The 17,883-nt window shown below is 34.7% G+C and overlaps 1 protein-coding gene across 4 annotated transcripts in view; it reads left to right on the top strand.

Moving 5' to 3' along the window:
• The window catches only part of LOC145248858 (uncharacterized), a 92,819-nt gene that overhangs the window by 51,729 nt on the left and 23,207 nt on the right, over positions 1–17,883 (top strand). For all 4 annotated transcript variants that reach the window (XM_080110585.1, XM_080110584.1, XM_080110583.1 and 1 more), the window contains exon 3: positions 6,410–6,610. In XM_080110585.1, coding sequence (XP_079966711.1) covers positions 6,466–6,610 — 145 coding nt within the window. In that variant the 5' untranslated portion in view covers positions 6,410–6,465. The remainder of the gene's footprint in view (positions 1–6,409; positions 6,611–17,883) is intronic.

Below are 17,883 nucleotides of genomic sequence, written 5' to 3'. Positions count from 1 at the left end.
TCTCGTGAAATATTGTTTTTTTTTGTTTTATTTTCATCTGACAACTTCAATCCTCTTGTCTCAATTTCGCTAGCCTTTCGGATTCCCACGTCAACGGGTTAAAATCCAGCATTCACCTTATCAGATGTGCAGGACCAATTTCACACTGATTCCATAAAATCGCCCTCAAATCCTGTGCATCAATTTTTTCTCACTTCATCCATTTTTTTTTTTTTTTTTTTTTAAATGCGCAATTCAATTTCACTCACTCTCGCTGCGAAGGTCTTAAAATCAACCATTCTTAAAGCCTTCTTTTTTTATTATTATTAAATCTTTCATTTTTTTTTTTTTCTTCGTCGCTTTTGTTGGTCACTTAAATGCCTCCCGTGTTCAAATACTTCACAATTGCACTTTCCCCATTAAAACGTGTCTTGACCGCCCATGATGCTCGACTCGAACAGGCACAATTGAAATGTCACAATTTACGACTTAATATCTTGCAATTTCCAAAATACTTCCTCCCTAACAATTAAATTTAATGTTTTATTCCATACACAAATTGCACCTTGGATATTTATTTCCTTATTTTCTGACGTCAGTTTGTGCTCTTGCTTTTTTTTTTTTTTTTTTTTTTATTATTATTTTTGTTTTAATGTTTTTTGTTTTGTTTTGTTTGTTGTTTTTCATTTGTATTTCCTGTTTTTATCGCTTTATGGCATTTTAGTTGAATATGGGAACCTGTTCAATTGTATTTGCGGTTTTCTCGCTTTAATTGCTTCTAATTTTGATTTTCTCTTCCTGTGTTTTATTTTATCTTTTCTTGCCTTCCATACTTTTCCTATCACGTTTGGTTTCCTGTTCTCTTTACTCTCTTCCTCCTTGTTTTAAACGTGCATCTCTATTTCTATTAGTAAAGTGGATAATGCCATGGACTGATGGCTAGGGTGTTCCAAGTTCGATTCCTTTCGATTCCATAGCGCCAATTTTCAATAATGAATGTTGTCAATTTTCACGTCTTTTTTTTTTGTTTTTTGCTTTTTCTGTAAGTTCCGAATTAATTCTAGAATCAAGAAAATCATTGCCAATAATAGAATTACCGCATTGAGGGGAAATAGCCAAGTTGAAGTTTTAGGAAGGTAAATGTTTTATGCCTAATAAAATATATTTAATGAACACAGTTGTTGAAATAAACAAACTTCTTTTTAACAATAACAACGTAGAATGGGGGTTTTATTGGCAGCAGGAACTTGAAGGTCAAACTGAAATAAAGGAAGAAGGTTCTTTTTAAGGTCATTGCCGGTCAGTCGTCTGCTATAAAGTCTATAACGATGTGAATGTACCAAATTCGCATCCGGTAGAATCACTTTGACATATTGATGTTGTCAATCTTGTCATGGTTCTTCAGGAAGAATATGACAACCAATGAAACAGCAGAATCATAGTGTTGAAGAGAGTTGATCATAAGGAAGTGGGTACTTCTGTGAACGTTACTATCACTTTCCTTATTTTGTCCTTTAGTCCTCACACTCCATGAGTGATGTTTCTGCAAAGGAGGAAGAATTGCTGTTTTCTGGGTCGGAATCTATGTATCAAACAATTGGCTAATTTTTGACCTTGAAGTATTTTTTTTTTTAGCTCCTTACATCAAATTAGCCTGGATGTCCGGGTGTTTGGAAGTGCGTGTTGAGCAAAAAAAACAAAAGTGGTAGTAGGCAGGCAGGCTCAAACCCATACCGCAAAAGAGGAAAAGAACGTGGAAAAAAAGGTGATGCCTTTGCTGTTGCGCCCATTGCCAAACCGGAAGTGACAAATGTTTTAAAAAGAGGGGATGACTTTCAAAAATATCGGCGAAAAAAGCGACCCCTCCTTGTAGAAAAGTGGCTTGTTGAGAGTGAAGGAATGAATGTTTTTAGCCAATTTTTCGCTATTTGTCATCCAACGGGTCGAGCTTCAAAAGGATATTGATCTTGTGAAAATCCATCGCTTCTGTCGAAAGTTTTAGGCAGACATACATACATACATACATACATACATTTAAACAGACAGGTGAGATTTATATTATAGATGGCTTCATTTCTTGTCTGGAGCGATTTCCATAAAAAAAAGAAAAAAAACTAAAGACCTGAGTGCATCATGTTCAAATCGATTTAGTTCCAGAGCACTACTTTCGTTCATGGATGTTGGCAGCCTTCACCTGATCCCTTCTGTAAGTATCTGATTCCAGGAGGAATTGCAGAAATCGATGCCAATAACAGAATTCAACCAATCCAAAAAAAAAAATCATAGTCTGATGCAAATGAATTTATGTGTCCTTTAAGAATATCTGAACAGTATTATCAACTGAGATTTTTTAAACCTGCGAGATCGGAACAAAAATAAAAACCGTTAGGTCTTAAGTTTACATACTTTATATAAAAAGATTACACATATCTTTATGTTTACTATTTTATAAAAGGAACTGTGTGTGTCCGTTCCCTATAGACTCGAAAACGGCTGGGACGATTTTTATGAAATTTCACACGAAGATAGTGTTCTTAGATAGATTTTGTTAATATTTTCGACTAGTATTGATAATCGAAAAACTCCAATGGAAGAGAGAACAGGCAATTTTGACCAAAGTAAACATCTTACACGCCCTACCATCGCCAGTGCACTTAAAAAGTTTTATAACCACACAAGCCGAAAGCCTCGGCATATAAAATCAAAAGTAGGTTATGACACGAGTGCGTTTGAAATAGAATTGTCTGTTTAGAGCACAACTGAAGCATGATACTGGGCCTCTTTTCATTTTAGACTTTAATTTAAGCCATTATATATAAAAAATAATTTTATAAAATTGACAGTAGATTCTCTACAGTGCAATGTAGACTACAATATATTGTGGACTAAGTCACTGTGGGGAGGCATATGAAGCTTCCTTTCGGTACAACTAGTAGATCAGGCAATCAATCGATTTAATTAAAAAATGCGCGATTTCACAGATTTCGATGACAATAAAAATATATTCTGCGTTTTTGTACACATATTTCTTTAATTTTAATTTTTGTTTAAATTAATTATCACTTTAATTGTATTTTAATTTAAAAATGTTAAAGAAATACTTACTTAGACTATAAAAGTAATTTTTTAATATGTATTTTTAAGCAAAAACAATATTACTTACGTAATTGTCATCTCGAAAATAGTAATATACCCAAAAATTACGAAATTTGTAGATAATTTTTTTATCCGTAAAAGCAATTTTTACAGAAAATCGGATATACTGCTATTTTCTTCATACTGGTAGTCAGAATATGACTGAAAACAGGGGAATTGAATTATCTCCCTTGTTTTTCAAATATGGCACGACGTTAATGGTGACTATCAATTCTTACCATATTTTTGCATTTTTTTTTCTTAATAGCAAATGTTCTACTTGATCAAATTTCGTAATATCTACTATTATATAAAAGTCACTTTGTGTGTGTGTGTGTGTGTGTGTGAGAGAGAGAGAGAGAGTTCCTCATAGGTTCCGAAAAGGCTGAGCCTATCTTTTGCAAATTTCACTCAAAGCTAATTTATATGTCTGGCAGTGTTCTTAGATATGTTTTGTACAGAAATTCATCTGATAAGTATTGAAAATCACAAAAAATCCGATCTTAAAAACAGTCTTTCTCTCTTATAGATAACCAAGAATAATTTTTACAGGGAAATATTTTGTCATTACACCGGCCAAGGGAAATAATGATATCTCAGCAAATCATGTCTTCTTAAAAGAAAAAACAGCAGATTTATTGTCATCTGGAAATACGAGGGGTGTGCAATAAGTAATGCCCCTGACCCAGTTCCAGTTGTCTGATCTAGCTGAAATTTTACATGTGCAATGATTTATATCTCCGGATTGTGGCAAATTACAGCTCTGAACTAATTGTGGTTTCTGTTTTACAGGTGTTTGAACTGAGTCAGGTGTGAAATGGATCCTGTTGAATGTCGAGCAGTGATCTGGTTTTTGTATTTGAAAGGACGCACACCACAGGAGACTTTTGATGAAATGAAAAAAACTTATGGTGATAATGCCCCATCATATGACCTTGTAAAACGCTGGCATCGTGAATTCAAACATGGCTGGAAGTCTGTGGAAACAGCTCCCAGACCTGGTCGCCCCCTTCTGCCATTGACAAGGCATCTGTCAAGTTGAGGCTGCCATTTTGGAAGATCGGCGCTTACTATTCGCCAAATAGGCCAAGATGTCAAGATTAGCACAGGGTCTGTGGAAACTATCATTCATGATCATTTGCATATGCATAAGGTGTCTGCCAGATGGATTCCCAGGTTGCTCACACCATTCCAGAAGCGAGAACGCGTCGAGTGCTCGAGGATGGATTTGAAGATGTGCCAAGAAGATGAGTCAAAGTTTTTCAAAAGACTGATTACAGAAGATGAAACCTGGGTCCATCAGTATGATCCAGAGACCAAAGCCCAGTCAGTGCAGTGGAGGCACTTGGACTCACCACCTCCAAAGAAGGCAAGAGTGCAGCCCTGCGCTGGCAAGGTCATGCTCACAGTCTTCTGGGACCAGAACAGAGTAGTGATGACAGATTTCCTGGCAAAGGATACCACAATTACAGGAGCCTATTATGCTTCACTTTTGAGGAAATTAAGGGAAGCTATCAAAATCAAGAGGGGGGGTCAAGATCAGCAAAGGTACCCTCCTCCTGCAGGACAACACTCCGGTCCACAACTTGCATGTCGCCAGATCAGAAGCACGGGCGTGTGGTTATGAAATCCTCCCCCATCCTCCCTACTCTCCTGACCTTGCACTCTCTGACTTTCACCTCTTCCCAGCCATGAAGTTGTTTTTGAAAGGAACACGTTTCCCAGATGATGCAGCCTTGATTTCTGAAGTCACGTTGTGGTTGGAGGACCAACCTGTGGTGTTCTACAAAAACGGTCTCCAGAGCTGCATCAAACAGTGGGAGAAATGCATAACTCTGGGTGGTTCCTATGTAGAGAAAGACTAATAACTGTGCCAAGTTTCGTTGCTCTACTGCTATGAGAAGTGGGTCAGGGGCATTACTTATTGCACGCCCCTCGTATAGCTGTTAAAGCATTCAACTATAGATTGAATGATCTTCAGTTCAAGCCTGGGTGTACCTTACCATTTTATTTTACTTTTTTCTTATTAATAAGTACAATTTACGATAAAAAAAGAGGTATCATTTAAAATCGCCGCAAATCATTTCTTTGTTTGCATATTTTAAAACTAAACATTAATCAGAAGTGACTTTTCCAGGGCATTCATCGCCAAGCCCAAATATCAGCTGACGTGATAGTTTAAACACAGACGGAATTTGGTGAACGATATTATCATTATTATTTTTGTATTTATTTATTTTTATTTATTTATTTTTATTTATTTATTTATTTTGCGAATTAGTCCAATGGGCAAATTATTCCTCATAATATATAATAATCAAAAGAAGATTGATTCTATAATAATACATACGCAATCTGCGGGAATTAAAATAACATGTTCAAACATATTGTACGACCAGGCAACGCTCAGGCATCCAGCTAGTTTTGGGATATTTTCAAGGTGACACTTATGCATGTAATACTGTTTTTACTTAAAAAGAACATATTTTTTTTTTTAAATTACCGCTATAGTCTATGTTCAAAAAAAAAATAAAATTAATTTTTTTTATTAAACAAATGGTTCGTACAAGGCTGATGAAATATGTCATACTTAGTATAATGATAGAGTTGCGACATTTGTTCCCAGGGTTTACCTTCTTTTTTTTTTTCTTTTTTACAAACGACTCATCACTTATCAAGGCACGCAGGCCATTTGAGGGGTGAGTTACTGAGGCTTACAGGTAAACAGTAGAACACTCTTTGGATTAGTAATGATGATTGAAATTGTAAAGGAATTGAATATTAAGTATTTATCTGAAATATTGATTTTGTAGGAAGCAAGCTAATGATGACAAAGAAAGAATAAAGAGATTGGCTTTACTTTATATATTAGATATGATGTATGAACTTATCAAGGCTTGATAACCACCGAAGAATAAGATTTAATGAATGTAAGGTAGTAGTTTAGTAATCGTTAATAGTGTAAATTGAGTTGAATTTGATTATTTATGGGGACGGCTTAACAAGAATTTGTTTACATTGGATTTGAAGGCTACTATGTTGTATTCAACTGGGAAGCAAACCAGCAGAGCAGTGTTCTCAGACGGGCAGTCTTGGGAAAGAAGTCTTGTTCCATGGAATCTGCTTTTAGATTTAGGCACAGATAGAGATTGAGGAAAATTGTATGTTATGGTTGTAGCTAGTCGAGTGTTTTTTGTGAAAGTTTGGCAAGAGTGGGGACCATAGATTGGAGTTCAGTCGAGCACTAAGTTATGAAGTTGGATTATTTATATTTCTCTTTTATTGTTCATTTCAGGACAGAGATTATCAGCATTATCTTAAGGAAGCAAGAAATACGAACCATAAGCAAATATGGATTACTTTGACCAACTGGATGTGAAGAGTAACGTTACCAAATACCTCCTGCCGGAACATGTTAGGCCGTGTGCGAATCCATCAACCGACCATCATAATTCTAACTACACCAACAAAGGTTTTTCAGAAAGTCCTGCTGGAGGTAAGATTTCTTTTCCCATCGGTTAAAATTACCTGTATATTTATAAAGGTGAGCCATTTACTGTGCTGACAGTGAGATTAAAACGCCAAATTCATATTCAGTCGTGGGTATGAACTTAAAAGACATCCAGTCGTGATGCCCCATTTGGGGGGGATACGGAGGAGATAGAGTTGCACCCTTAGTTACCATTGCTCCCAGGTCCATTTGGACCCGGACTGGTAATACCTCAAAAACTGCTAAAAAGTTTAATATGTAGAATGAAAAGAATTTTGGAAAAGAAAAGTTTGTAAAAATATAAATTTAAAAACACGTAACGTTAATGTTCGTAGAAGCACATTCCTCAAAAATAATGAAATTCAAACATGGGTAATGTCTCACGCCATAATCTTGGATCAATCTATACACACACACACACACACATATATATATACACATATGTACACACAAACACATACACACACATATATATATACATATATATATATATATATATATATATATATATATATATATTCATTTAGTTTATGTTTTATTTTTAATCAATTCATGTGCATGTTACTTTGAGTGCTACAGTTTTGGTTTCGATTTTAGCTGATGACACCCCGAAATACTTTTTTTTTTTTTTTACTTTTGAAATCACGACTCTATATATATGAAATCTGGACAAATTAAAATATCATATTTAAGCATAATTTATGACCGGACAACCCCCCCCCCCACCCGCTAGTTATGGATAAATGTTTAGCATTTTGAGTGAAACTATATAAAATAAATGTCTTTTTACATGCATGGGTTAGGACGGGGTAAAAAAAATGTTTTTTTTTCTTGTTATGGGTAACATGTGTCATTAGCAATAATATGAAGTTTGGCTGTAAAATGTTTTTGCTCAGGGGTCCCTACCTTTTGCCTTTAGTTATATATTTTTACACCCATGTATATTATATAATTATCTATAGACATGTTTCTTACAGTATACATTATTATTATTATAGTAGTAGTAGTAGTCTCAACCTTTGGATGTTTTTAGTTGGATTTTTTTTCTTGAACATCAGGTCAATTCCTTTGACTTTAGACACTCAAGCTGTATTAACACTATCGCCGTTTCCAACGGGCAAGCCTTTTACAAAATTGTTAAAGAAATTGTATTGTCAATCTGATTAAGCCCTTTTTGGTGGATTTTTTGTCATGTTTTCAAGCTTTTTAATTACAATGGGAATCACTTTGACTGTCTTACAGTCCGAGGTGTTGATATATTATTGTTGTTTCATAACATTATTAACTTTATGACTTTTTTATTTATTTACTAGCGGAGGTACCCGGCGTTGCCCGAGTGTTTGTTTCCGGGACGGGGGGGGGGGGTTAAAAAATGTTATGGTAGGTAAGTAGGAAGGATCAAACCCGGAGTCATGAGTAAAAGTAGGAAAATAAAGTGTGAAAAAAACAAAAAAAAACATCTGCAACGTTAACAGTTCGGCCACCAAGAAAAGTTCATTCCAGTTGTTTAGGAAAAAAAAACGACTACGGTAGGTCGGCGCGAACGTGAAAATATAATGTGAATTGTCCAGCACACTAACCACTACGCCACAGAGCACTGCAGCTTAGTTTAGTGATTTTAAATAACTTCACATGAAAGAACTACGAAGCCAAACCGGTGTTCTCTTCTCAACTGTTCCTTGTGAACGATCCCCAAACGGTGTTAAGTGGTGGCAGGGGGAGGAGGAATTTATTAGAGAGAAAATATTTTACCACTTCCATTGATCTTAACCGATTTTGGCCGTGACTTCTCAGCAGAAAAAGTATAGAAATCTAAGATTATCGAGGAATTTGAGAAATAATAAGCCTATAACACACCTCAGATATTGTTCTGCCGTTTGTGCATATTATATTTGCATGAAATATTTTGATTTTTAATCCTATTAATGTCAAAATCAGACGGGAAAAAATGAGTTCATTTTATTTATATAGAGATTTATTTATTTTAATTTTTTTTATTTTATTTATTTATTTATTTTTTTTTAAATATTCAACCTATACCTTAACACTTTCGCTGTTCCCAACAGGCAAGCCTTTTGTAAAGGAAATTGTAAAATTATTATTATTATTATTTTTGTTGTTGTATTGTTGTATCATAAAGGGAATCGTGTGTGATCATCTAGTTGTTCTTTTTATTAAATGATATGTTCATATGCCGTTGTGTGCCCATGTGTGTTACATGTATTTTTGGACATGCCTTCAGACATGTTGGATGTTGGTCTATCTAGATTCATCTTGTGTCTTGGAGGGAAACTGGTACCTGTTTGGACGAAGATTCAATCACTCCAAAACGACGAATTGGTTTTTATAGTTTATTTCACTTTCCAGATGTCTCGCAGAAGGAAGAAAAGCGAATCTCTGGCTTGCATGGTTTCTCTTGGTCTCATTTCTACACACGTCAGCGTCCCCCCTCCCAGTGAAGGGGAGGAGACATCTGTGAAGCCATCCGTCGCCTTCTAAGTCCAAACCAAATCTTTTCGATTAAGCTAACCTTATCACGTGACTCACGCGCAATCTGATCAGCTGACCCTGATTTCCTGTCAACGTGTCTACAATATAATTTACTCATCCCCCCCCTCTCTCTCAATCCATTCTATAACATTCCTTCCCCCATTATTTATCAAAATGGCGAAAACATACATTTTCTACTACCCACTTTTACTAAGGGAATCCTAAGCTCACCCCACTGGCAAAGGAGCTGTCATACCATTATCCAATAAATCATCACATCTAATCAGTAAAATAACATCCACAAATAATACCATGTGACGCGAATCCTTGTGCCCTCGAAGGTCAACCTGCATGTGACCTCATGGCTCCCATCTCGTATCTTAGGATCATGCAGATATCACGATATCTCTTGTCATGCTATAACACGTTTCCATAAGCACATGACTCCTATGAGATAAAAGATTTTTCTTATAACATTACGAGAGCATTTTCCTATGTCTGCCGCCGAATTACGCATCCGGAGAAAAATCCCATGAAAAAAAAACGCAAAAAAAAAAATTCTACAACCATTTCGAAAATTTAGAATAAATATTGACTGAACCTTTGACTCTTCCAAAACTTAAGAACTAGTTGACCCCTTATTCATAGCTCCATAGTGTGTGTTTTTTTTCTATTTCTTACTCTGCTTAAATCTTATTTCTTTCTCTTTTTCCCAATTTTATTATTATTATTATTATTATTATTATTATTAATTAATTAACAACATGTTCTTACTTTTAAATTAATCATTATTTAAATAAATTCCACTAGGCAAAGACTCACTCCTCCTCCATTCTGCAAAAAAAAAATACATGTCAAAGAACAAGAAAAACCTGCACAATTCTGGTTTGAGAAAACATCAATTAAATAAAAATAATAATAAAAAAAATTTCTTATAAGCATTCACAAAGTCTCATCTCACCAAGAATTTCAAATAACAAAACACAGATTCGTGGAAACCCAAAATTGTCCGTCAACAAATTCTGAGGTCAGTTGCATCACCTTTACCATTTCACCGAATATCAAAAAATAAAAAAAATCACAGTCGCTTACAAAAAAATACAAAGACATTTACAATTACAATACATAGTCGTTTCCAAAAAAAAAAAACAATTCACTTATAAACTTCCAGACAATCCTTCACAAAACAAAATAACAAATCGATGGAAACTAAAATTGTCCACGTCACCCAACACTGGTTTTTTGGGGGTTTTTTTTGTTTTTATTTTGAAAGAAAAAAAAATTCACATTTTACTTATCCGAGTGATCATTATTATGGCCTCTTTTGCCATTTCCTCTTCTGCCACTTACGCCACGTCAGAGGAATTCCATTTGCTCCCCGACGCTGGACAGAAATATCCTCCTCTCTGCTATATTGGAAAAACTTCTTTTTTTTCCAGGTCGGTAACCGCGCCCGCCTTTCAAGGCATATAGCTCAGTGGAAAATATCGGGATTTCCACACATGAATTTTTCCATGTTGATCCTACTCGAAATCAACGGAATCCCATCACGCAAAAACAACACTTGTGTTTTTTCTTTTTATTTTTCCTTAATCTAAAAAACATACATTTTAACATTTCATAAAACAGTTTACATTGATTTACATACAATGAATAACATTTTTCCACACCAGAAAAAAATTCCTAAGAAAAACACCGTACAATTGGAGAAAAAAAATGTCCACATTGGCAGCACCTGTCCATTGTTTTTTCTTTTCACAAATTACACCGAGTTTTACAGTTTACAATTGCACACTTTAAGTGTGTGTAATTGGGTAACATTCTAACTCATAACAACATTTTTGAATGATGTGTTTCTCTTTTAATTGACAGGCTTATTCTCCCACACGCTGTAACTAAAGTTCATATGTTCTATTCTCTTTTTTTTCTTTTTTTTTCTTTCCTTCTGTTTTACACATTGACTGTATTAATATTTTTTTCTTTCTTTCTGTTTTACACATTAGCTATATTAATATTTTTTTCTTTCTTCTGTGTTTTCAATTTACATATTCAAAATCAACAATTCGTTATCTGTATGTCAATCAAGCTATCTGGTTTTTTTTTTTTTCAATTCTTCTTAATTTAGCATATAAATCTATCTATATATAATTTTAATTTTTCTTCTTTTTTTCCATTGTGTCTATACTTTTTTCTCACGACGGTAACCTCCGGGTTTGATTTTTTTTTTTTTTAATTTTCTTTATCTTTTCATCTTTATTTCTAGTGTACAATTTTTTTTTTCGCTATGGTAACCTCCAGGTCCGATTTTTTTTTTTTCACACCCTTGAATGAGTGCCCTGGTACACAAATGCCAAAATGGGTATTTGTTGCGTTGTTGTATCATAAAGGAAATCATGTGTGATCATCTAGTTGTTCTTTCTATTAAATGATATGTTCATATGCCGTTGTGTGCATGTGTGTATTACATGTATTTTTGGACATCCCTTCATACGTGTTGGATGTTGGTCTATCTGGATTCATCTTGTGTCTTGGAGGGAGACTGGTACCTGTTTGGACGAAGATTCAATCACTCCAAAATGATGAATTGGTTTTATAGTTTATTTCACTTTCCAGATGTCTCGCAGAAGGAAGAAAAGCGAATCTCTGGCTTGCGTGGTTTCTCTTGGTCTCATTTCTACACACGTCAGCGGGGGGGGGGGGCAGACATCTGTGAAGCCGCCGTCGCCTTCTAAGTCCAAACCAAATTTTTTCGATTCAGCTAACCTGATCACGTGACTCACACGCAATCCGATCAGCTGACCCTGACTTCCAGTCAACGTGTCTACAATATAATTTACTCATCCCCCCTCTCTCTCTCGATCCGTTCTATAACATTATTATTATTATTATTATTATCATTATTATTATTATTATTATTAACAAGACCAACAATAATAGTAATAATACCTTACCCGTCCTAATGTTAAGAGTGTGGTTGCAAATATTGACGATGATATAAAAGACTGAAAGCAAAAATCAATGTAAATGAAACTCCTTCAAAACAATAATTGAAATTTTCTTGTCAACGTAGTATTAATCATATCAACTAAGGGTGTACCGATTAACCAGCAGGTAATCAGCCTAATCGACCACTATACCGATTAATCGGTAATAAGCAAATTTGCCGATTAATTGACCGATTATTTACTTTTCTCTTTCCTATTAAATTTAAATCATGTCATCACTGCCAAGTGACTCATCAGATAGCTTTGACATATTAACATAGTAACTGCTAAAGTGTCTGTGTCTGTCTTTATTAAATAAGACACGCCAAAAACTATATGGTACCCCGTTGGGTGCCTTTGTCATGTTTTTGAATAAAAGGTACTGAAACAACTCTTTAGAAATCTCCAGACAATCGCTACATTTTTAACTTTGCCATTTAAAATTTTCAAAAAAAAAAAAAAATCTCCAAACAAGAAAAATACAAGATTTTAATTTTCTACTCAACAAAAAATATCATGAATATACAAAACATTCCGTGTTTACTCTCTCTATTGTTTTGGGGTTATATTGAAGTGGTTAGCTCTCAAAATTCCTGTCAAATTTTTATCAGCTAGTTTTCTGTTTTTTTGCAGAATAGTAACTTTTGTTTTTCCAGAAAAATAATAAAATCAAACAGTGTTTATTGAAAATAAATTTAAATATGTTACAAATTAAATATCACAACAATGGCAAATCTAAATATTGAATATTGCCAAAGAAACTCTCCACAAATATCAGAAAAATTAATAATTGCAAAAGTTTCATTTTACAAATATTAATTTTTCTGATATTTGTAGAGTTCTTAAAAAAAGAAATCCATAAAAAGCAAGCAACAAATGTATATGTGATTAATTGATACATTTTAGAACCGGGGGGGGGGGGTTAAAGTGGCACCAGTAAAAATGGCACAAGTGTATGAATGGGGAAAATAGCACAAGTTTAAAGAAAATATTTAAAGGGAAAATTATTTAAGTTTGGCAAATTAAAAAAAAACATAAAGTATACTTATATTTAAAAATAGATGAGGACTCTTAGCTATTCTCTCCAAAAATGAAATTCTGCTTTTTTAGAAAATTATGTATAATTGCCCCCCCCCCCTCCCCCCAATATTTTAGAATGTAAAGTAGAGGATCACTTTTTCCTATAAATTTATATTGAAATGGTTCTTCATGTCTTGGTCCTTCTAACTTTTTTGAAAAGGTAATTAATCTTTTATCTCTGTCTAACCCTACATCCACCCGGCAAAGTCGTAAAACCACACAAAATCACCTTTAATCACCGTTCACCGTTCTATAACATTATTATTATTATTATTATTATTATTATTATTATTAACAAGACCAACAATATTAGTAATAATACCTTACCCGTCCTAATGTTAAGAGTGTGGTTGCAAATATTGGCGATGATATAAAAGACTGAAAGCAAAAATCAATGTAAATGAAAGTCCTTCAAAACAATAATTAAAATTTTCTTGTCAACGTAGTATTAAATATATCAACTAAGGGTGTACCGATTAACCAGCAGGTAATCAGCCTAATCGACCACTATACCGATTAATCGGTAATAAGCAAATTTGCCGATTAATTGACCGATTATTTACTTTTCTCTTTCCTATCAAATTTAAATCATCAGATAGCTTTGACATATTAACATAGTAACTGCTAAAGTGTCTGTGTCTGTCTTTATTAAATAAGACACGCCAAAAACTATACGGTACCCCGTTGGGTGCCTTTGTCATGTTTTTGAATAAAAGGTACTGAAACAACTCTTTAGAAATCTCCAGACAATCGCTACATTTTTAACTTTGCCATTTAAAATTTTCAAAAACAAAAAAAATCTCCAAACAAGTAAAATACAAGATTTTAATTTTCTACTCAACAAAAAATACCATGAATATACAAAACATTCCATGATTACTCTCTCTATAGTTTTGGGGTTATATTGAAGTGGTTAGCTCTCAAAATTCCTGCCAAATTTTTATCTCCCCCAGGAAAAAATGGTTATTAGTCTTGAGTCCTAAACTGTTACAAAGTCTTGGAAATGGGAATTTTACATTAAATTGGGCAGCACTTTTCATGCTCACCACCATTCACAATCGAATATATTTTTGTCTGCTCTGTTCTGAATATTTAAAAAATAACTTATCCAGCTTGACAGAAGAGAAACATCTCGCCTTTGGTAACATGTATTTGTTATTTGTATATTCGTTTTTTGATCACTTTTTCGAATCTCTGTGGATTTTAAAACAAATCCGAATTGACATATTCTTATTTACTTGCCTCCTCACGAGGGTATAGGTCAGATCTTCATGTGTAGGAGGCACTTAAAAAAAAATGCGTTGCCTGCTTACTAGTTTGTAACCTTATATTGTAAACCAATCGCATGTATTAAATTTTAATCCACGAATATATAATCAATATTTGTAAAATCGAGTCTACAAGAGTTATTTCCCTTATACTAACCCAAATCAGTCATAGAACTGTTACCTATTTTACCCATTTAAACCCTTGGCCTGATGTAAAACATTGGGCTAAAATGGTCAGATGACACCGTCTCATGACAAACGGTGCCTTAATTTTTTTAATTCGGTACCATTTAAACCCCTTATTTAGACACAAGTATAAATTTTAGCAGAAAAATAAAAATTAGTCCCAAAAGGTGTGTTTTTCACTTATGGGGCTCAAGGTCAAATATTTTATTTCCAGATGTATATCTATGTGGTCTTGCTTTTGAGTAATTTTCAGCAAAATCTGATAGTTAGAAAAGATTCTATGTCCCGGAAAGTGCTATTTTGGGCCATTTTGACCCCTTTTGATTCCCTGGGGACGCAACCAGAGTTTTCCCAGGGTCAAATTTTATGTTTCCAGATCTATATCCATGTGATCTTGCTTTTGGATAATTTTCAGCAAAATCTAATGGTTGGAAAACATTCTATGTCATAAAAAGTACTATTTTGGGCCATTTTGGCCTCTTTTGATCTAGGGACACAACCAGAATTTTTATAAAAAAATCCAAGAATGTTACATTTCCTCTCTTGGGTAGTTGTAACTTCAAGCAAAATTTCAGAAAAATGTAACGAGTAGTTATTGAGAATTTGGGGAACAAATGGACGAACAGACAAACAGATGAGGAGGAATTCTAAGGTTCAAATCCGACGAAGTCAGTGGACCAATTACAAAATACCATTTCTAATTCTTAGATGAATGTAATTAAACAATTAGATAAGAAAAAGAAATTACAAACCAACTACAAAGTACAAATCGTAATTCTTTAAGTGAATAACTATGAGCTGAAGTTCTACATCTGCTGCTGCTCTACTTCCTCTTCTATTCTGCTGCCTCATAGTCTCCTCAGTATTTAAAGTTGAATACTTTTAAGCTGTAATGTAGAAACATTAGACTTTCTCTATTCTCATCACACAGCCTGTTCTTCTTAGGTTCATACACATTAGCACCTTTACTAAAGAGCCTCTCATCCTCCAAGATAAAAGTGGTGTGCTTAAATATTTTGAGGCCAATTTACTCAGCCGCGTTAAGGTCTCCTGTGTCTAATTCCACAACTGAAATGGATCATCACCTCTTGCAAATACTTTTAAAGCTACATAATAATCAAGTTCTCTTGTGCACTTAACCATAAGGGATTTACTCCTTTTGAGTTTAGATTGTGATTCTTGTATTTCTGTTGTAGTTGCAGTCTCCAGGTTTAACTCAGCTTCTACCTGCTCTAAGTTTTGATTTGTTACTGTAAGCTTATTCGAAACTAATTAATCAAACAGGTTTGAAAGAGATACAGTTTTACTTTCTTCTTGACCCACAACAGAGCTCGAAGAAGTGTATTCTGCCAATTCTGCTTCATTATCATCAGTAGAAAGTTGGTGTAGAATCCAGTTTTTAGTGTTTTCTATGCACATGAAATTTAAATGTGAATGTTGGATCTGGGAAACTAAACAAAGTTTTTATCATTTAGATAGGATGAAAATCTTGTTTCAATTGATTCATTAGTATCAATCACATCAACTGCCAACGTAAACATAACTTCCAAAGACAAGATTCCTAATGTCAGCCTGTGTCTAAGTAATAACATTATTAAAACAAAACTGAAAAAAATGAGATGGTATTTATTTATTAAAAGCAAATAAAATTATAGGACGAATCATGTATTTTGTAAAAATTATCCTGCAAATGTAATTAAAAATTGGCTGCTAAACGGAAAGTTGTTGAAGGTTTTGTAGCACCAGTTCCAGATGCCGTGTTGTTGTCACTCAGCAAGTACATTGAGATCATGCTTATTGGTACAAAATGATGCTTCACAGTCACCTGAAGATGATCTGAAATATATCAGGCATGCAGAACCTGGCAAAATAAAGCATGCCAGATGGTTAACATGGACAAACATAAAACTAAAACTTTATATATCTCAGCAGCAGCCATCTTTTTTTTTTTTTTTTTTTTATTACATTTTCACCCCAAACAAGGCAAATTGCCACTTTGGTGTAGGGGGCTACTATCAGGGGCAACAACTACTAGAGTACTATGTAGGGATTTGGGCAGCAAGGTGTCGGTTCACGTTACACTTGAACTTCTGCACGTCAGTACTGTTGGGGAAGCAGGGACCTGGAATGGAATTCCAGAGTCTAGCGGTTCTGGGGAAGAAACTATTGGAGTAAAAAGATCTTTTACATCTAGGGATCTCTACAGTGTGGGGGTGGGATTTAGCAGCCTGTCGGGTTTGTCGAGGGTGCACACGTCGTGGGGGCACAAGTGATTGCAGTTCGTCAGAGCATTCACCACTAAAATACTTGTAGAAAAGGCAGAGAGATGCAACATTTTGTCGATGGGACAGAGGCTGAAGCTTAGATGCCAGTTCAGGGCCTATCAGGTTTGCGACTCTCTTTTGAACCTTGTCAAGGAGCGAGAGACTAGTAGCAGATGCACCAGCCCAGATGTGGCAGCAATACTCCATACATGGGCGAATGGTGGCCTTATAGAGGTACAGGATAGTTTTCTAGCACGGTAGAGAGAGCCCACCTTTCTTGCAGATCTGAAAATCTTTCCTTGATGGTAGAGTACATTGCTAAAGTATATGCACCATCATGGTTTTGTATCAAAGTTGCGACCCCTAAACATAAATCATCAAAAAATTTTGCACTAATGTTTTTTTCTATGTACTATAATAAGTTTTAGAACCCATAACTATAATAATGGGTGCTGCTCACTAATTTCTCTTTGCCGGTTTCATGTGTAGCCGTGTCGTCTAGTGGTTGTCGATTGTCTCATCTTTTTTTAACTTAGACGAATAAAATTCCTCATGCATGAAAGACAGTAGGAGACGTCTGCTGAAGTTCTTCAAGGTTTTATTGGAGAGAATAAACTTAGGAGAGAGAAAGACGAACGACTAATGCTTTACTTCTTAATCTTATTTTCTATCTAACTTAAGAAATGATATTGCTAGTCTCAGTCTTTTCTACAAATACTATTATGGCATGTGTTCCTCAGAATTACCTGACCTATTCCCTGCTTCCTTTGTTCCAGCTTGTTTGACTCGTTGGTCTAGAAATCTCCATCAATTTGTTGTTTTAATACCTCATTGTAATAGTGTCCTATACCAGTAGTTTCTTTCCAAGGACTGCAAGGTTGTCGAACTCTCTTCCTGCTCACTGTATTCCTTCTACTTACAACCTTCGTCTTTTCCAGACTAAGGTTAATAGGTATCTCCTGTCTTTGCAATTATCAGCTTTCGTTCTTGTTAGCTCCTTACATCAA

Source organism: Euprymna scolopes, chromosome 27, assembly GCF_053919585.1.
Source record: "Euprymna scolopes isolate OS-2025 chromosome 27, ASM5391958v1, whole genome shotgun sequence".
Classification (NCBI taxonomy): domain Eukaryota; kingdom Metazoa; phylum Mollusca; class Cephalopoda; order Sepiida; family Sepiolidae; genus Euprymna; species Euprymna scolopes.
The sequence above is the reverse complement of the archived record's forward strand: the minus strand, read 5'-3'. Positions and strand labels throughout refer to the sequence as shown.